The sequence below is a fragment of the Xenopus laevis genome, chromosome 5L, assembly GCF_017654675.1.
Source record: "Xenopus laevis strain J_2021 chromosome 5L, Xenopus_laevis_v10.1, whole genome shotgun sequence".
In the NCBI taxonomy this organism is placed as follows: domain Eukaryota; kingdom Metazoa; phylum Chordata; class Amphibia; order Anura; family Pipidae; genus Xenopus; species Xenopus laevis.
Window position 1 is genome coordinate 43,617,662 of NC_054379.1, and position 22,033 is coordinate 43,639,694.

Consider the following 22,033-nt stretch of genomic DNA (forward strand, 5'->3'; position numbering starts at 1 on the left):
TTTGTAGTGGAGTCAGTACTCCAAGCTCATCTCATATTACTCCAAGCTCATCTCATATCATTCAATGTCTCACGTTTGTGTTGAGTCATTTCTCTTTTCCAAGGGATTAAGGACAAATGAAAACTATTGTGTGATGTTAGCTGCTGCTGCTGCTGCTGGTGAGTGAGTGAGTGATTGTGTGAGTGAGTGTGTAAGCCTTGGTGTGATAGATTGTACAGAGTTGTTGGAGTATGTATATGTTATCAGTGTGTATATGTTGGGAGTGTAGCGAGTGTGTATGTTCCTGTGTTTAACTGTTTGTTGCCCGGCTGCAGATGAGCAAGCCGCTAGTTAGGAGCTCCCTTGTGCCAAAATGCGAATGAATTAGCGCCTGGCGGCGGTGGAGATACTAATGGGGCTGCTGGTGAGGAGGTCGGAAGAGGCGGGGTGTATATAATATGTGGCTGCTGAGGGGACTTAGAAGTGGAGGGTTTGTAGCTGGAAGAGAAGCCGCACGCTCGGCTCTCGCACTGTAGGAAACGCCAATTCCTTGTAGGGCTTCCCAGCGCTTTGTCGGCTCCCTGATCCCTCGCTGCCGCCTCAGAGCTTTCTGTCAGTGAGTGACAAGAGAGGGGGGAGCGCAGAAGGGGCAGCGGCAATAGCGCGGGAGGAGGAGGAGGAGAGTCTCATTGGAGCCGCTCTACATCCAGCGCTCACATCCTAGCGCCTCTTAGCACTAAACTAGCACTCAAGCTAAGCTCAAAATGGACGGTACCCCGACCAGTTCCTTTCGATCTGCCGATAGCCTGCTCAATAGCTCCATCAGCGGCTGGGGTGACAATGGCTCCTACATTCCCATGAGGTGTCCGGTTATCAGCATGGGGAACTGGACCAGACTGGATGACAACAACCTGTCCTACCTGTGCAACCGCTCTGACACTTTCCCTGAGGACAGCGACTCCATCATCATAGCCATCATCATCACCGCTCTCTACTCCATGATCTGCGTGATGGGACTCTTTGGCAACGTCCTGGTCATGTATGTTATTGTCAGGTGAGTCCTGGTCATGTATGTCATAGTCAGGTGAGTCCTGGTCATGTATGTCATAGTCAGATGAGTCCTGGTCATGTATGTCATAGTCAGGTGAGTCCTGGTCATGTATTTCATTGTCAGGTGAGTCCTGGTCATGTATGTCATTGTCAGGTGAGTCCTGGTCATGTATGTCATTGTCAGGTGAGTCCTGGTCATGTATTTCATTGTCAGGTGAGTTCTTCTCATCATGTATATTATTGTCAGTTGAGTCCTACTCATCATGTATGTTATTGTCAGGTGAGTCCTACTTATCATGTATGTTATTGTCAGGTAAGGGCTTGATCCAGTGCCCCCTCCTTCTTGCCTGGCACCCCACCCCAGGCATATCTCAGACTGAGTTCTCCCAGGCAGTCCGATTACTCTCACTAATTGCTACTTACCAGAGAACATGTATTATTTACTGTAAATGGCAAGCGCTTCTCCTTGGATTCTCTATCACACTGGGAAGCCACAGACCTCAAACTCTTGGATGCGATCAAATCAGACCACTTACAACCTGACTTGTTTCATTTAGAAGCAATGGTTTTATTATTTGTACAGATGTATATACTGCCCTATGTTTCTTAGGTATCCATATACAGTGAGTGCCTTTTCCCAACTGCTAAAGATGGAGCAAAACGTATAGTACATGCCATCTAGGGTCCATGGTCTTGGTAGAAAGAAATATAAAGTTTCCCTGTGCCCTGCCCTACAGCCAACCTTCGAACAGGTCCCTCTAAACCCCACACACTCACGAGACAGTCAAAGGCTTGATCCCACCTGCACTTACAGTATTTGTAAATAAACTACAATTAACTTATCACATGTCAAGCTTCAGTTGCAATATAGCAATAGTCGATGATAGACAGATAGAGAGATAGATAGATGGAATCATTTTGTTCCCATTAGACATTATAGTAAAGGTGTTGCTATCGAGGTATGAAGGCATTGCCATTAATTATAAGTAACTTTTTTTCTTCCCTTATAATAATCTGTGAAACTGTATGTACACAGTGCCATCTATTGGATGTGATATCCTTAACAGAAACCAGAAAACGTTTTCCAAACCAAGCCACCATGGCTAAGAGGATTGAACTGAATGTAAAATGAGTATTCTGTCCTGTTTTTTTTATACTGGAGGTTTGCACTATGGGTCCTTCAAGTGGTCAGTCATTCATGTACATTAGGCTGCTTCCTACTTATAATTCAGTGCACATGTACTATATGTAAGCAATTTACTGTGGTCAGCACAAGATGCTTTATTACACTGCCATAGAGTGAGGCCTTGAACAGTACTTAGCTTTTTTATTTTCCTTTATTATTGTTTTTTATTTATTTATATATAGTGTCAACATATTGTGCAATGCTTTTACAGGGACTATATTTCATTCCCAGCAGTTCCTGTCCCAGTGGAGCTAACAATCTAAAGTCTTTATGACAAACACACACACACTATGCCTTGTATATTTGCCTTTTTCCTTTCTTGATAAGACACTGAAGGGCTTGTTTACAATTAGTGGAGCAGGGTTCATAGCAGTGGTGTAAATAGTCTACAGTGGGCCCGGTAGTTGGATGTGCACCTGGGCCCCCCAACAGATTCCATCTATGAATCACGCCCCAAAAAATCTTCCCCTACCCTGCCTCTCGCAATTAGACTTATAGTAGCTCTGCCAGGGCTCAAGGGGGTGGGGGCCTAGGTGTGATTGCACCCCCAGTAAGTGCACCACTGGTGCATAGTGTACAAATAAAGTTGCAAGTTTGTGGTGCTTTGCACCCTGCACTGCCATGAGCATCCACGAACAGAGGTCCTTGAACTCCAAGGACCCACACTTTTTGAATGAATGAATGAATACAGTGCTGTCTGTGTTCAGCAGCTCTGTATTCATGAAGGGTGGACAAGTTGTGCGCCACTGAGAAGTAGTAAGTACAGGGCTGCCTTGTACCTGCCAGTGCTGCCTTCTGCACTTTGCACCACATTTTTAATACATTTCAGAAGCAGATATGCAGATCATAACTATACCCCAGGCTCAAGTGCAACGTAAATAAGAGATTTTACCCTCCTTAGTGCAGTTGCATCTGGGGCTTCTGTAAATGACTCCTCACATCAGTTCTGATCATATGATATTGATGAGTTGTACTACAACAGGGCTTTTAAGCAAATTAATTTACCTGGAAAGATTAAAAAATAGTGAGTATTTTTGTTTTTCATATTGCTGACCATTTACTAGTAATTGGTTCTGTATTACACAGCATCCCTGACATATTAATATAGTTGTATGTGCATGATTTATATACATAGGTATAGCAGAAATACAAGATCATAAAATAGCAAAGACAGTTTTACACAGTCCAATTATGTTTCAAAGCCAGAGATCCATTTGAGTGGGGATGCAGAAACGGCTTTATTGTATTTTCTTGAAAAGCTGGCTGAAGAGGAGTGGAGCTATTCGTATATTATCTCCACTGTTATTTTTTGTTGTATAATTGTAAACAATACAGTAACATTTATTATTTCACTTGCACATAGATCAGCCACTGCCCAGAATATTCCTTGCCTTGCTATCTGAGGGTCTGTTTGTAATGATGTGACTACTGTACTCTAATGAAGTAGCTACTGACAAGTGACAAAATATATGACTTTATATTGATCCAGCACCAAGCCAGCCATAAAATGAATACAGGGAACTATTGCTTTTCCACTGTATTCTCTTTGATATTTTCACCTGATTGGTGTAATCATTTACGCATTTGATTTATCAGAACATATGGAGGAAGTTAACATCTCCAAACCCTTAGGCTTTAAGTTAAATGGGAAATGGGACTTTACAAATAAAGCTTAAATCCTCTTGAACTCAATGAAGTGTGTTCATTTTGTTATACAGCGAAAGACCAAGTTGTTCATTAATATTATTCATACAGTATGGGATCTGTTATCTGGAAACCTGTTATCCAGAAAGCTCCGAATTATGGAAAGGCCATCTCCCATAGACCCCATTTGATCCAAATACTCCAAATTATTAAAACATTTTGTTTTTTTTCTGCAATTAAAAAGCAGCACCTTGTATCTCATCAGAACCAAGATATGATTAATCCTTATTGGAAACAAAACCAAAATATTGGGTTTATTTAATGTTTACATGGTTTTCTAGTAGACTTAAGGTACAGTATAAAGATCCAAATTACGGAAAGATCTGTTATCCAGAAAACCCCAGGTCCTGAGCATTCTGGATAACAGGTCCCATACCTGTATTCTTTTTCCTACTGTTATCTTTTGTTTTTCTTCATCTTAGTCCACCCTAAACTCTGAAAATTATTATTATGTGCATTTTCTTAGTTTATAAAACATGTAAAATAGGTATCCGGTGCCTTCTTGGAGAGAATTCTATATTTTTACTATCTTAACTAGTCTTTTAGTTCCCCCATAATTTTCTTTCTTATTTACATTGTCTGTAAGCTTCTATTTCACATTTCAAATCCCACCTCTTTTTTCTTTAGTCCCTCTCTTCTAGCCATGTGCTTTTGCAAGGTATTCCCTTTTCCAGGTTAACTCCTCCTACTTCCCTTTCATAGTCACTCCACTTCCTTTCTTCTTAATGCTCCTTCCCACTCTGCTTTCTTTTTACTTCCTCTTTCGATTCTGCTTGGATTTCCCCTCCCTATTTTCATCTTGACTCAATTTCTCATTATACCTATCTCTGGTGTGTGCTTTCTTCCCTACCATTAGTCCCTCTGTCATTCACTTTCTGTTTTTCACCTCTTTCTTTCTCAGTTATCTTCATCTTCAACTACAGTCTTACACTGCTTCTCCTGTGTTTCATTCTATCTGTTGCCATTATTTTCAATCTCTCTGTGTCTCTACCATACACATACATAGCTCTTTTCTCTGCTCTGTCCAATTCATCTCCATTTATATTTTCTGCATCTCTTCTCTCATTTCATCTATTTTAAGTCTCTTTCCTGCTCTTGCTTCTGTCTTCTCTACCTGGTAGAAAAAAACCTACAGAAACCTAGAGGCCTGTTTATTAAAGGTTGAATTTTAGTGGTGTCAGAGCTTTTTGAAACCACGATTTCTCTAAGACCAAGAATGCCATGAAAGTTATTAAAAGATCTGAATATAAAAAGCACAAATGAAAAAAAAATGCTGAATCTGGGTAAAAAATATCTATAAAACCTCTTAAGAATTAATGTTTTTCAGATAGTTATTATTGAAAAAATATTCGAAAAGCTCTAAAAGTCTCAAAGGCACAAAAAAGGTCTGATAGGATCAGCATAGCTCCCAATGACTTCTATGGGACCTCAACTGCTTTTACTTGGCAAAGTTTTGTATTAGAGTTTTTTTGTTTTTTTTAGAGAAATAAAAGATCAAATTTTTAGAGAAAAACAAGATTTGTGAAAAAAAGGAACTCCAAATATTAGTAAATAGGCCGCCTTAGTCTGCCATAACCTGGAGATGCAGAAAATGACTGATACTGAGCTCCTAAAGCTTGTAGTTACTCATAGCTTCTATTTGTATCATCTTTATCTACTTCATAAAACTAATATAGGGAGTCAGACAAAAACCTTTTACTTCATTTTACCTCTCCTTTCTTTTCTTTCTTCTCTTTGGATTCTTGTTTCTTCTTCCTTTCCAATTTTTTTCTCTTCTCAGTGTTACAGTATTTCTTTCTTTCTTTTTATATATCAATTTCAATCAAACTGGTGAAGTCTTTAATAGTTCAACACTTCATTGTACCTCCTGGCATCCTTGACAAAGATTAGGTGAGGCTAAGGGGCACATTTACTTAGCTTGAGTGAAGGAATAGAATAAAAAATACTTCGAATTTCAAAGTATTTTTTTGGCTACTTCGACCATCGAATTGGCTACTTCGACCTTCGACTACGACTTCGAATTGAACGATTCGAATTAAAATTGTTCAACTATTCGACCATTCGATAGTCGAAGTACTGTCTCTTTAAAAAAAACTTCGACCTCCTACTTTGCCACCTAAAACCCACCGAGCATCAATGTTAGCCAATGGGGAAGGTCCCCATAGGCTTTCTAGCAAATTTCTGATCGAAGGAATTTTGTTCGATCGATGGATTAACCCTCGATATTCGACTCTAAGTAAATGTGCCCCTAAGTGTGCTTCTAGAGCAGAGGTAGAAGTAAAGAGGAAGTACTGAATTATATTAAAATTAAGTTTTTAAAATATAGGGTGAGATTCAGTTCAGTGAGAAAAAGGTTTATCACGTGAAAACTCATGTACGAGATTCAATTTGAGATGCAATTCATTTCAGAAAAACGTATCTCATGGTTTATCACATGAAAATGCTATTTAGGTCTGCAGAGGGAAAAATTAATTTGGAGAAAAGTTTTTTTCTCCTTGAAATGAATCTCATCCATGAGTTTTCACGTGATAAACCATTTGATAACTTTTTTCTCATTGAATTGAATCTGGCACACTTTAAACCTCTGCCTAAGACATTTGTTTTTGAGGGAAGTCCTGTTTATTACTACTTCATATTGCTCCATGCCTCTTCCCCTAAATTGGGCCAGATTCAATACAGTGAGTAAAAGGTTTATTACATGAAAACTTATGGAAGAGATTCAATTTGAGATGCAATTCAGTTCAGAAAAACGTATCTCAATGTTTATCACATGAAAATTATTAAATTCTATGGGAAAAAAGTGAAAAGTTTTTCCTCCTCATATTGAATCTCGTCCATGAGTTTTCATGTGATAAACCATGAGATAACTTTTCTCCATTGACTATGAAGATTTTCATTCATCCAGGTCATGGTATATCTAATACAAGTAATTCAAAAATAAACAACTGGTCCAGTTGTTTATTTTTGAATTACTTGTATTAGATTTTCTCCATTGAATTGAATCTGGCCCCAGGTTAAATCACTATTTTGGTTTGTCCCTTTTTATTATCTGGCACACTTCCTTTATTCTAAATTTAATGTCAGATTTACCCTGGATCTAGCTCTAGATCACCAATCACACTCTCCATATGTTGCTTAGTTTTCAAGACTTAAGGCAAATAAGTGTCTGAATCATGAAGTCATGATTAATCACTGAAGTAAGATACCAAAACAGCAGTCAGTATGAGTGAGTGGTAAACACAAAATTAGGATATGGACATTGATTTCATATGGTGGACAGTGAAGGATGGTGATTCATTTTGTTTTAATACAAACATGATTTCTCCCACAGAATACAAACCCATGTATAGATGTGCCAGTTGAACTCTTATTGCATAAGCTTCCAGAACTCTAATGGCATTTTTTATTATAAACATTAACAGCAAATTATTTTACAAACTCTGTCATCTACTTTATCTTTTAAAATGTACCTTCTTTAAATAAAAGTAGAAATATATATATATATATATATATATATATATCCTCGAAATGTAGTAGCAATACAATATCTGCAGTTTCTTTTTTATCAAGCTACCCTGTCATTATATTGACTTTGTTAAAGGCTTTATAATATTTTTACAGCAAGTAAATAAACTATTACATTACTTATAATGAAATGTGAAAGAAGCACACGAAGAAAAGAAGAGAGACGGATAACACAATACTATAAAATTATAGACTTTTTAGTGCTGCCACAGTAAAAATATTCTCAAATCTGCCACAATTCAGTGATTTGTTATGTTTGGATCTCTTTATTACTGTCGAGATATGGCTACCTACATCCAGCATGGGGAGTGTAATCTTATTATTATAGGGGACTTTGGTCAGTAGGGAAGAATAATAGTATGCAGTCACTGTATAAACAGTTTTCCAAATATTGTGGTACACCTTTAAAGGAGAAGGAAAGTCGTCTTGCATTTGGGTGCCTAAAGTCGGCTATTTGGAAATTTGAAGAAAGAAGAAGCCAGAAGAAGATCACTCCATGGTGCCTGCTGGGTTTCAGGTAAGTAAATACAATCACTTGGGGGTGCCTAACATTTGGCACCCCCAAGTGCAAGATGACTTTCCTTCTCCTTTAAGTCACAGTCATTAATTGTTATCAGACCTCCCTGGCCTAAACCTCAAAAATTTAAGGCATACTATGATTAGCAGACTATTGAGAAGATTTTCATTAGCAAATGACCATCACTTAACACAGATAATCAGAACAAATTAAGGAAACAGTTACTCGCTGGTGACGCATTTTACTAATTCAAAAAGAAATGTCCTCTAGAGGTTATGACAGTTTCAACATGTTTCTGTGGTTTTTTTTCCAGTTATTATAGTTTTGCTAATGAACGTGAATTGCCATTTAAGCTGTGAGTCTAACTTTTCCCAAGGGACCTCCTAATCTAAATTGTTAGAATTACGTATTTGCTTATCTCAAAATTGTTACAAAAGTATCCTAGTTTAGTCTGGACTTTTCAGTACAAACGTGGGACTGCGGGTAGAGCTGTCAAAAGCGAGACTGTCCCGCTGAAAACGGTACAGTTGGGAGGTGTGGATTAAACCAGTTTCACTTTAGCACTCCCTGTCACTTCCTGGTCCAGCAGGGCACAGAGAGGGCTGATTAAACAAATTACTTGTACTTCTAATAATGAGCTGCTTAAACCCTGCTGCTTAGCAAAGGGAGGGGTTTGTTTGTTTAAAGGTAGGTAAGGGTCACTAAACAAATTGCTCTGTTCCTTTTTATAAAGGGAACGGCGAGGATGCTTAGGGGAAAAAAACCCCGAACTTTTAAGTGCTTTAGCATGGCAAAAAATAGAAACTCTAGATTAGGCAAAATTATAGGCAAATAATATATTTTAACATAATTTATTGTGTTCACTTTTAGAAAAGGTGTTTTTAGGTGCAAACATACATTTTTCAATAGAAATTGGTAATCTAACCCCCCTCCCTAAAGAGGGTTTACTTTTCTGCCTTTCATTGACTTTACTATGTGTTTTTTTTTTACAATACCACTATTTTTCTTTCTATCTTCTTTTCAACTTCAATTAGCTCCACGTACCATTATATAGAAAGATACCAAAATTGCGCCAGCAGCATCCACAAATATGAAAGGAGAGACTGAAACATAGAATAATTACCTTGCTATACTATCATGAAGCCAAATGCATTAGTTTTATCATTTTGAAATACAGTAGCAGATATAAGTGCACTTACTTATTTGCGTTAAATAGTAAGTAATGCAACATTTGGAAGATTGCCAAGAAAGTAAACAATGTAAGAACCCATAAGTCTATTGTTCAGAGCTGCAAAATATATTGGAGTTTTATAAATTATATGTTAATAATTATAATAAGGATACACAAACAAAAAACTAACATTTTATTATATAATTGTAGAGAAATTATTCAGTATTTTTTGACCTTACACAAAACATAGCTGACAGTTTTCATTTGTGTCAGAAGAAAAATGGAATCCTTGTCATGTTCCCATAGAGCTTTAGTTTGGATGGTTGTTCAAAACTTATTTGCAAAGTTACAACTACCTTTACACCAGATGAACCATATTTTTGTGTTTGTGGCAAGGTGCTAAATTTTTAACATAAACAGTGGTTTAATGTATTTATTCAGTTATGAAGGGAATTTAGATCCTGGGTAACACCACATATTTGTGGAATACAAATCCAAACTGCTACAAATGGAAGAGAAATCTGTGTTTAATTAGCTCGCAATAGTGATGCACCAAATCCATTTGTTTTATTGTATTTTGGCCAAATTTGGCCACACACACAAAGCGATTTATTATCCAAATCCTAATTTTCATAAATAGTGAAACCCCAGTGAAAGAATGCATGCACAAAATGTGTACAAATTAGTGTCGATTTCCCTAGTCGGTCTAAAGCAGGGATCCACAACCTTTCTTACCTGTAAGCCACATTCAGATGTAAAAAAATTGGAGGGCAACACAATCATGCATAAAGTTCCTAGAGGTGCAAATTATTGGCTGTGGTTGACGATCGGTTGCTCCTATGAGGATTGGCAGCCTACAGGAGGCTCTGCTTGGCAATACACCTGGTTTTTATGCAACCAAAACTTGTCTCCAAATGAGCACCTGCTTTAAGGCCACTGGGAGCGACATCCAAGAGGTTGGTGGGACTAAAGTCACATGACTGCATTCTGCTACAGCACTGTGATTTGCCAAATCCCAAACACAGGATTCAGTGCATCCAAAGTTTACAATGAAGGGTACATGAGATTTCTTTTGCTTACTGTAGTTAGAGACATTGTGCACATCATTGAATGTAAGGATTTAGGGAGAGAACAATACATTTGTTTTTGTTTTTAATTTTTAACTTTTTAGATTCCAATCCCTGATTTCAGCATTTGAACACCCATCCACCTTCGTTAGACAATGTATGATAACATTATAATGTCAAGAACCAGCTACAGGAATATTTTGCAAAGCAAACTCAAGCTCTCATGCAAATTGCCATTGAAGCTGTATAATAAGTTAACACCTAAAAGTACATATATCTTAGAAACACTGGTGTAATATTTACCATTATATTGTTACTTGAGTATTCAGGACAGCAAATATGTGCTCACTGCAAACATTATCTAACTGGTCTTCTGACTGGGAAAAATGGTGGTGGAGAAACTCACAGAGCTCTAAGGAGTATGAGAAAATGTAGATATAATTCCATTGCTATCTTAAAATAATAATAAAGTTCAAAGTGTATCCAGCAAACATTTCTATAAAGATATCTCAGAGACTTCTACATAATATTATTAATAAATAGTGTATGTATAGAAACAAGGACATAGTATGATAAATAAACATAGAAGCCCTTCACCATCTCCAAGGTTGACAAGCTGGGTCTTTGTGTTGTTCAAACAAACAAGACTACATTTCTGCTGCACACACATGCATACATTAATTGCTTCCAAATGTGAACATCATGCTGTGTGAGCAATGTCATATGTTTTACGATTTGGAAACAGTCACATCATGTACTAATACGCAGGTCTTCACAATTATAAAGGCTACCTGTTGCAACTCCAGCACCCTATTTCAATTAAACATCTAGAAAGACCTGAGAGCAGTAAAGTAGAGATAAAAGCGAAACTAGGGAAACACAATGAAGAATAAGATGCACCAGAGAATGACGAAAAAGATGAAAAAGAATAGAAGTTTGAGAAGTAGAAAAAGTAGAAGACAAGACATGTGGAGAATAGTAGTAGGATGAGCATAAAAAAAGGAGGATGAGAAGAGTAGACAGGAAAGAGGAAGGGAAGGAAATGGAGAGGAAGGGGGGACATGGACCAAAAGGACAAGATATGGCAAGCATTAATCTGAGAATAAAAGACAGAGGAGGGAGATAAAAGGATGAAATAGAATAAAGGAAGAATGTGGAAGAAAACAAAAGGGAATGATCAAAAGGAGAAAAGATAGAAAATGAAAGAAAAAGATAAACAAAGATTGTGGAGTAATATGAGAATAGAGAAGGTAATTGAAAAGCAATGCCCCTGAAGCTACATATCAATTATAAAGACTTTATAATTAAGTATTTTGACATTTATAATAAGTACTAGATTTTGACGTATTTTTTTTTAGCTTCATCTAAATGGCAGGTCCTTTGATATTAGTATTCACTTGCTGCTGCAGAGAATTGGAGATGAATTATTAATACATGCAAATAATTCAAGGTTTCACCAAAGTGGTTTTAAGCAGCTGGCTAACAGTTTCATTCTGAGCACTTAGAGGAGTACTAATGGTAATATTTATTATATCAGAGCAGTACACTGTTGACTGCACATAGGTGTTAATGTGCTAAGGCAAATTAGCTGTTTGTCTCAAGAGGCAACATTTTGGGTACAGCACAAAATGACATCAGTACACAGTTTTGATCACTCCTCTTCAAAGGTTATCAGCATTAGCGTCAGTGGGTGGTTCATCCAAATTCCCCAGGGCAATCAGGTAGGTGAGATTTTTTTTTGTTTATGTTTACTTAACCATAATAGGAGGAAAGATGTTTAGTTGCAATTTGACATGAGGACCCCAGCAACTCACACAACCTGTTCTCCTTCTTTATTTTACATTTGTAGTCGCAAGTCCCCGCTATTAAGTGTTCTATAACTTTAGTATGTTATAGAATGGCTAATTCTAAGCAATTTTCAATGGGTCTTGATTTTTTTCTTTTTATATATTTGCCTTGATTTTTCTGACGCTTTCCAGCATTCAAGTGGGAGTCGCTGACCCCAATCTAACAAAATAAATGCTCTCTAAGGCTAGAAAAGTAGTCATTGCTACTTTTTAATACACATATTTCTGTTTAGGCCTTCTCCTATTCATATTCCATATTCAAATCAATGCATGATTGCTAGGGTAATGTGGACCCTAGCAACCGGACTGCTGAAACAAAAATGCTGCTGAATAAAAAGCTAAATAACTAAAAAAACACAAATAATAAAAAATTAAAACTAATTGCAGCTTGTCTCAGAATATCACTCTTTACATTACCTAAAATATCCCATACCAGGGACATTGATTGACAAAACTTTGTTTTCTGGTTGTAATGAAAGCCAATACAAAGCTTTCATGCCTCCTTGGTAATCAACAGGCAATCGAGGACTCCATTATAAATATAATTCTTGGGTTAGTATGAGGAAACACTTTGTCAGCTAAAGTGGCTAGTAGTAGTGCCTATATAGACAGAGCGTAGTTAGTTTTTACATTGTACAATTGCCATTGTACACTACTACACAACATACGGTACTACATATTAAAAGGTTATCTTCTGAGGGGACCCTGTCCCTGACACATATAGGCTAAACACCAACAGCAATATTCTCTATACATCTGAGACCACATTTATAGTTCTATAATACAAGTATCTGATATTGAGAATGCTCAGTAACTGGGGTTTTCTGGATAAGGGGTTTTTCTGTCAATTGGATCTCCATACTTTAAAATCCGATTTACTAAAATCCGATTTTATCAAATTTTTTTAAATAAAAAAAAAGTTAGACTAAATTCCCATCCATGATTTTGCCTTATTTAACATAAAAATAACAAAAACAATCCGATTGGCAAAATACTGGATAAAATCAAGCGAAAACCCAAACGGTACAAATTTTTTTTTACTTTTCTCCCGAATCACTTGTTGTTTTTTTTTTTTGGGTTGTTGCCTGAAAACCCTGAATTTTCAGTATATTGGGCTAAACCCAGTGCAAACCATGATACAGGATCTTCTAATTGGGATAGGGGCATCTGCCATTATATATAACCTCAACAGGTTCAAGATGGCAGATTTTCGGATTCTGGCTTTCTGCAGCATAGGGGTATAATAAATCCAAAAGATTAGAGGGTTTTTTTCATGAAAAATTTGTTTTTGCCCCAAAAAGCCCAACCCAAAAAAAAAATTTAATAAATGGTTATTTAGCCTATTAAAATTAGTCTATTAAAAATAGTCTATTAAAAATAATTTAAGTGTTAAATAAAACCAATGGTATTGTTTTGTATCTAATAAGGATTATTATATCTTGGGATCAAGTAAAAGGTACTGTTTTATTATAACATAGAAAAAGAAAATATGCTTTAAATTTTTTAATTATTTTTGAGTCTATGGGAGATGCACTTTCTGTAATTCTGAGCTTTCTAGATAACTAATACAGGTATGGGATCCGTTATCCGGAAACCCATTATCCAGAAAGTTCCGAATTACGGAAAGGCCGTCTCCCATAGACTCCATTATAACCAAATAATCCAAATTTTTTAAAATGATTTTCTTTTTATTTATAATAATAAAACAGTAGCTTGTACTTGATCCAAACTAACATATAATTAATCCTTATTAGAAGTAGAATGAGCCTATTGGGTTTATTTAATGTTTACATTATTTTCTAGTAGTCTTAAGGTATGAAGATCCAAATTACAGAAAGACCCATTATCCGGAAAGCCCCAGGTCCTGAGCATTCTGGATAATAGGTCCCATACCTGTACCATATCTGTACCATCTTTCTTACCTAATTAAAGATACGAGTAATACCGTGTCCCTCTTCTGTATAATAAAATGTTGTTTTTCTCACAAACATCATGCTTTTAGGTTGATATTTGCCTCTGTTAATTAACACTGACTGTGCTTCTAGAACCAAGATACTCTAGGGGAATGGAATCAATGTCATTAGCAAAATAAACTAGGTCAAAACCAAAAGTTAATTTTGTAATCCTCAGCAAATTAATCATTATACATTTTTGTGGTTTACCAAAATGTATATTAAATAATTGCTAATACGCATAAAAAGTGATCATTCTTCCAATCATATGTATTTCCTTACTGACTTTTATTAAATTCACCCATCTTTTTAGATACGTATAAGTATTGGATCCAATTTCTGGAACCTCATTATCCAGAAAGCTCCAAATTACAAGAAGGCTGTCTCCCATAGACTCCATTTTAATCAGATATTTACAATTTGTAAAAATGATTTACTTTTTCTCTGTAATAATAAAACAGTACATTGTATTTGATTCAAACTAGAATATAATTGATCATTATTGGAGGCAAAACAATCCTATTGGGTTTAATTAATCTTTCAATGATATTTTGTAGGTATGGAAATTACGGAAAGACCCTTTATCCAGAAAACTCGAGCATTCTGGATAACAGATCCCATACCTGTCGAATTAGATCGAAAAAAAATTAAAATATGCTGATAGGATGAATCTAAAGTTATTGCAGCATGATAACTTGGAAGAATACAGGTATGGGATCTGTTTTACAGAAATCCGTTATCCAGAAAGCTCTGAATTAAGATGGAAGACCATATCCCACAGACTCCTTTTCCTCTGTAATAATAAAACAGTAGATTGTATTTGATCCCAAGATATAATTAATCCTTATTGAAGGCAAAACAAGCGTATTGGGTATTTAATGAATGTTTTATACAAATTATGGAAAGATCTCATCCAGAAAACCCCAGGTCTCAAGCATTTTGGATAACAGATTCCATATCTGTATTCTGTTGGGAGTATACAGATTGCACTGCAATAGTTTATCTTAGATTTCAAATTATATTTGCAGAAATATGCTTCTTTCAACTTATCCCTATTCATTCCTATTATTACTGGCAAGCCCACTGGCTTTATCTGCTTTAGATGTTGCACTGGATGCTCATGAAAATTACCATCAGGGAGCCCGATCATGATGGAACATCAAAAGCCCTTATGTCACACTGTAATTTGCTCTTATCATTCCTATTCAGTATGACAACCTCTTCCCCTTTGTCTAATGAGCAGCATTAGCTTTAGGTGTAAAATGTTTTAGTATTATCTTTGCTGGTCGGTACTTGCCAAAAGCAGAAAGACAGAGAATACTAATTATTGATGTTTTCTCTTTAGAAATCACTGGCATCTATAGTGCTGTAAGATATGAACATATAATTGTCAATCAGAATAATCTGATTGGTAGATGAAATTAAATGGGAGATGCAATACAGGTAAGGTAAAATGACATCTATGTGATTACAGATCTTCCTCTTGAGATTATTAAATCAGCACTTATTGCAGGCTATATATTGTATATATATATATATATATATATATATATATATATATATATATATATATAGAGAGAGAAAGAGAGAGAGAGAGAGAGAGAGAGAGAGAGAGAGAGAGCACAGCCACAGAAATGTAACAGTTTGACAACATGGTGCCTAGGCCAATTAAAGTACAAAATTAATGTAGATTAACAATGTTAGTTACCAGCTTGGACTAATGATTAGTATAGGTAAATCTGATTAGAACACATGTTAATTGACAGAATAAAATGTAATCAAGTTAAATTAGCTTTTTTTTCCTGCCAATTACAGTAGAGGTTATTCTCTGTGATTGCCTGAGAATTAAATAGGATTGCAAGAAACAATAATGAAGCTTAACAATTATTTTAACAAGACAAGGGCAACAGTTTTTTTTTTTATGTAAATCGCCGGCGGGATGGCCGGCATCCTACAACACAAAATCACTATAAACTACTTAAAATCCTACAACACAACAAATATCACTATGAAATTCTTAATTTATTTATCAACATATGAAAAAACTTATAAATCCCATAAAGTTTTACATATATCAAACTGTTGTGGAAATTCAGTTACCAGAGACCACTTGAAGGAAAAGATAACATTTATTTGACACAAGCTCCATTGATTCTGAACGCTGAACAAAGACATCACAAGATTTTTATAGACTTATCTTAAAGGGAGTTACCCGCAGGAGAGCATAGGGATATTTCTACACAGCACAAAAAAACAATGAACTGCTCTTACAGCCAAGCAGGTGGCTCCGCCTTCAAGGCCAGGGTAGTAGTAACCAAGTTTAGCTTGAGAACAGAATCCATCCAAGTCAGATGAGCTCCGGGGGGAATCTGCATACACAGAATATTTTTCTCTCTAAATACCTCACGGTACTTAATCATAGGTGATCAAAGATTTGTTCCCATAGTCAGAAAGATTTTGGAGGGCCTCTACTCTTGTTTTTTTATCTTCTCAATGTCTAGCTGCACATAAGCTATGAAAAGAGAGGTTTTGACAATGAGCCCCCCAGTTTTAAGCAATCTGTGCAGTATAAAAAAATGCATCATTTTGCTGCATAGCCGCATATGTATATATTGTGTAATCTTTGTTGAATGCTGGTTATTTCACATCATTTTTATTTCCTATCATTATGAGTAGGGCAATTGTTGCATTAGAATGGGAAAAGTAACTGCACAATAGATTATATTGAAAGGAGAAAGGTACAATTGGGATGATTCTGTAAAAATGATTCCTATTAAATACCCACATTCACCTAGAGTCAGGCAATTCCCCAGCCATAAATGAACCTAAGGATACTGTGTGAAGCATCTAGTTATTGAGAGTCTGTAATTATTGTTGTCTTTCAGAGGTGGGGTTCTGAACTCAGTTTCGACCTAGACACTATTTGCGGGCAGTTTGCAGGAGTGGGCTGTCCCCATCACTTTTAAAATAGGCAGGTCCCTTGCTTCCTCATTTAAGCGGACCTGTCACCCACACATGAAAATCTGTTTAATATAAGTCCTTTTAAAATTAATCATGAAACCCATATTCTTTTTTTTTCATTAAAACAACCATACTGGTTATAAACTCATTTAAAACTTTTAGCTCTCAATCAATAGGCATAGAGGTGGGGCAGGCAATTACTTTCACTTTCCATTCTGCAATTCCTATATGTCACTGCATTCCTTACATTCCCCCTCCGTCTCCAACATTTAATTTTGTAGCCAGTGCATGGGTATGGGCATCAGGTGCTCCATTATGGTGCATAAACAAGATTTTGGCAAGATTTTAGTTTGCCTTAATAACAGTGTCCACAAAATGGCTGCTTCCTGCTTGATGTTGCTCTTTACTAAAATAAAGAAGATTTAAATCATGTAAACTTAAGTTTTCTTTAAAATGAAGTTTCCTTGATTTGGAATTATTTTTTAGGGCACCAGGTCCCCTTTAAAATAACCCTAATATATTGTATGACTCTTATGGGTAATTTAGACTGTAAGTTCTATTAAGGCACAGAACAATGTATAATCTTTATAATCACAGTGACAACATGGTAGCTCTATATAAATAAGTTATAATAAATGAGAAAGCTTTTGGTACTGTATATGTGTATTTTAGACGTAGAAAGGAATGAACATGTGTTACCACTTTCATGCTTGCCAGCACATTTACTTGCATGAATTGGCTTCAGAAGCACGAACATGCCTCTCTACAGACCTTATGCGTCACAAACTCCAAATAACATATACATATCTATTTGATTATTATTATTGAACTGCTTTCTGCTAAAAAAGCCAGTGTAGCTAAAATTGTATATATATATATATATATATATATATATATATATATATATATATATATATATATATATATATATATATATATATATATATATATATATATATATATATATATATGCAAAGTGAATAATAGTAAAGGTATAGGATCTGTTATCCAGAAACCCATTATCCATAAAGCTCTGAATTATGGAAAGGCCTCCCATAGACTTCTTTATAATCAAATAATTAAATTTTTTTTTTAAATGATTCCCTTTTTCTCTGTAATAATAAACAAGTGCCTTGTACTTGATCCCAACTAAGGTATACTTTAGAACTAGAGGTAAAACAATCCTATTGGTTTTAATAAATATTTAAATGATTTTTTTAGTAGACTTAAGGTGTGAAGATCCAAATTACTGAAAGATCCGTTATCCTGAGCATTCTGGATAACCGGTCCCATACCTGTATTTTATTATGAGCCAACAAAATATGTTTCAATAGCAACACTGGAAAAAGTAAGACTACCTTCCTGACCTGCCTTCTGTAACGAGGAGTCTAACCAAATATCTCTCTGTTAATAAGGTTTAATACACCAAAATAAAAATTTGGTTGAGTTTATATTTTTTATTAAAAACAATCTAATAATAATATTTCCCATTCTTAGCATGCTGACGTGTGTATGCTCTAGCAATGACTTTGAACCATACTGCCCATGTATGCATGGACTGCACATCTATTAATCCTGAGAGGCAATTGTGTGGGAGTGAGGATTACAGAGCTATAATTTAGGCTTCATCTGTACAGCCAATCTAATAAAGTTAGATCATCCCAGGATTATATAAGTGTAATGTAGCATTTCACATATTGTTTCATTATAAGAAATCCTTTAACAAGAGGTAGAGCATCTCACACTTAATCCACTTGGAAATTATGACGAATTTAACAAAAGAAGAACCTTGCCACTGAGAGGCCCAAGGGTTGAATGGAACAGCCCATGAAGCATCTTTTCTATTATTGTGGTATAGTTGACATATGTACAAATGTATAAACCCAACTAATAAACAGCTTAGTTAAGATGAACTGCATCATATCAACTGCATTAAGTACATAAGTATATTTACTGTAAAATATTATATTCTAATGCAGTTTCTTCAGATTGTCATCATGCCTCTCTCTCTAAAGATTCTAAAATCTTTCTAAAACAAAGCTTAATTGATATAATATGGAAAAAGAGTATCTGCCTGTAGATCTATTTGTACCCCAGGCTTCTAAGTAATAACTAGTAAAGTTCCTCTTTCCAATTGTTTGTATAAAAAGCATGTTTCTTGAAGCCCAGCTGCCCTAAATCTTTTATGCAGTAACATTCACAAACTGGATAGAATGAGTGCTCATTATGGGAGAATTTTACTTACTGTAATGGAAGCTGCAGACATGAAAATAGGTTGCAAAGATTTGTATGATAGTGGAACAGCATTTTCTGGCATTAGTTCCCGTATGAATGAATCATAGCATATTATACAGAAAATATTATTTAGTAATTTCTACCACCACCATTTCTATAAAACGGTATGAAATACATCCATTTTCTTTAAAAAGGTCATAAAAAGTTCTCTAAAGTAGAACATAAACTTCCCATTATTTTTCAGTTGAAGAATGATGGGAGGTGTAGGCCAGCATCCATAAAGATGGATGGCAACACTGCTCAATAAAATGCAAAATGCACGGCCAGTGGCACAACAGATGCAAAAAAAACCCACAATCTCCAAATGACTTTCTGAAGTTTGGTTTCCGTCTAATATTGGTGAGCAAAAATGACAAGGTAATCTTAATATGTTGGATAGCAATGAGTTGTCTGACATAGCACTAAGTAGGTTTTGGAAAAATGTTAATGTGAGGTTTTGCTTTAATGCTTTGATCCTTGTTTGTGGATTCATCATGCATTGCCCCTTAATATTATGTTGGGGAATGCTGGGAGTTGTAGCTCTGCAGAATTTGAATGGGGCAACACTGCCTTGAAAGGTTTATATACACTTTACAGAAGGTTGATGCTGGACAAAAACTGCAGATTCCATTTCAACACTCTTCTCTAAGCCAATAGCCAGTGTGTCAAGATGGCTGCCTTCCTGGTATATGAAATGGACACATGCATAAATTGATCAAAAAAGTAAGACAGTCCTATTGGCCAAGGACTGCACTGGACAGTCTTACATATGAGCACCCCAGGTGATCCAACTTTTTAACAATCCTATCAGATCCATTTAGCCTTCCCCTTAATTGACTAAATCAGGCAAACTTGCTTTGTGACAGTGCCAATTGAAAACATCATTGTCAGCCTAGCTTTAATAAAGAAAGGAATAAGAGCACAATATGAAGGAATAGGCCACAAATATATATCCTAAATACTGGTAACATAGACCTACTGTATGCGACAATAATATGAAACAAGCGTTCCAATGCCAATCAGAGAAATCTCATGATACTGTATATTTGTAGAAAAAAAAGTTTAGCAGATACAGAATAAACATTCTGTAGGACTAATTTATTTAATTAAAATTTTGTATTCCAGGAGAACCCCCATTAGTATGTGTTCTCTACATGCAGTGCCACATTCCAAGTGAGGTGCAGCTTTCGGCTTTCATTTTAGGATTGTTCAGGATTTCAGTGCATGTTGCCAAATGTATTGTATATGAACCCTTGGGGTAGCCATTACAAGCGACACACTAATGCACATGCAAACTCCAGCTGGACAGTTTGTATGTGTATATCTTTGACCTCTTTTTTATGACAACCATGATGCAAATGCATCTAGCACTTTGCAAATCTGGGAAAATATTGTGCCTTGTGTGTGCACAAAATTACACAGAAAGATTTAAGGAAACTAGACTTTTTTTTCGTATTTTGCCCCATTAGTAATTGAGTGTATGTGTTCTTTGAGTACATAAAATGCATGCCTCAAAAAACTATAGACTGTTGGGTGATATATTTTGAGAGACTAAGGTGGTTGAGATGCATGTACTGTATGTGGCACAGATATGGAAAACATTGAAGTTTTTAACTTGCATTGACACTATTAAACCAATCCGATCCACCACACAATGCTGATTTATATACCTTTGCCCAACCCACCCCATCTCTGAGGGGGCTGGGGGAGTTAAAGTTTATAAGTAAGTGCCCCAACATCAGTAGAGGGGCTAGAACAGGGCAAGGAGTTCAGAGAGGGGCTTGTATAGTTTTGGTTATGGACTGCGACCTGCCGCTGGCAGCAGTTGGTCTGCTCAAAACCTGTCTGACTCAAGCATTACTAAAGCTTTACTTGGACTGTGTTATTAGGGAATTTTAGATAATATATAGGTATGAATTTCCCTACCAGAAAAAAATATTGTGTTTCTAGAAAGGGTGCTGAATTCTCAAAAATGGCAGTGAATGAGATATTTAAATGAAAATGCTTAAGGGCACTTTAATTTCCTGGTATTATGAGCCTTTTAAAAAAATCCAATAATTGACATATAATCTATATGATCAAACCTATAGAGACTCTCTGTACCCACCTTACAGGCATAACTTTATCTACAGGGCTCTACAATACAGTCTTTTGCTTAGAATTATTCAACATTTCATTTATATTAATGAATTGAGACCTCTCCAGGGGATCCCTAAGACGTAGAAATGAAAAAATCTTGACAGAAACGTATTGACGTTTTTAACATAACACCATGAGTGTTAAGTGCTTTGCTGATGCCTGCAAACTTGGAGTTTACTTGAACTGCTTATTTTGCAGTTTGCAGAACAATCCATATTATCCCTATTAATCATAGACCCTGCTTTTTATGTTTGGGATGTCAAAATTCACAATGTGGTCTGAAGATGATGACAAAACTGTTATGTTCGGTACTATAAAAGAGCCACTACACTACAAGGAGATTTATTCGGTCTAAAGTTGCATTTACAGTAAAATATTTGCTATTCTCCATTGAGAAAGCCATATTAACAGAAAATAAATCTCAAAGTATCCCAGTATCTTGAAAGGGGAGTACTAGTAGTTCATTAAGTTGTAGTTTCAGTTGCGTCCGAGACCTGTTCTTTAATTATGAGATACACCAAATAAACAAGGTGATATACCTTTATTGGTATTTTATTTCTATAGTGTGCCAATTTCTGGCATACTAAAGGAATACAATATTCACGGACACTATACTTGCTCATCCAGAAATGTGGTCTACGGAATAATATGCACAAAGGGG

The 22,033-nt window shown here is 35.9% G+C and overlaps 1 protein-coding gene across 1 annotated transcript in view; it reads left to right on the forward strand.

Annotated features, from left to right (window-relative positions):
- The first annotated feature begins 242 nt into the window (after positions 1–242).
- The window catches only part of oprm1.L (opioid receptor, mu 1 L homeolog), a 60,200-nt gene continuing 38,409 nt past the window's right edge, over positions 243–22,033 (forward strand). Inside the window, exon 1 of the mRNA XM_018262964.2 lies at positions 243–1,033. Coding sequence (XP_018118453.1) covers positions 744–1,033 — 290 coding nt within the window. The 5' untranslated portion in view covers positions 243–743. The remainder of the gene's footprint in view (positions 1,034–22,033) is intronic.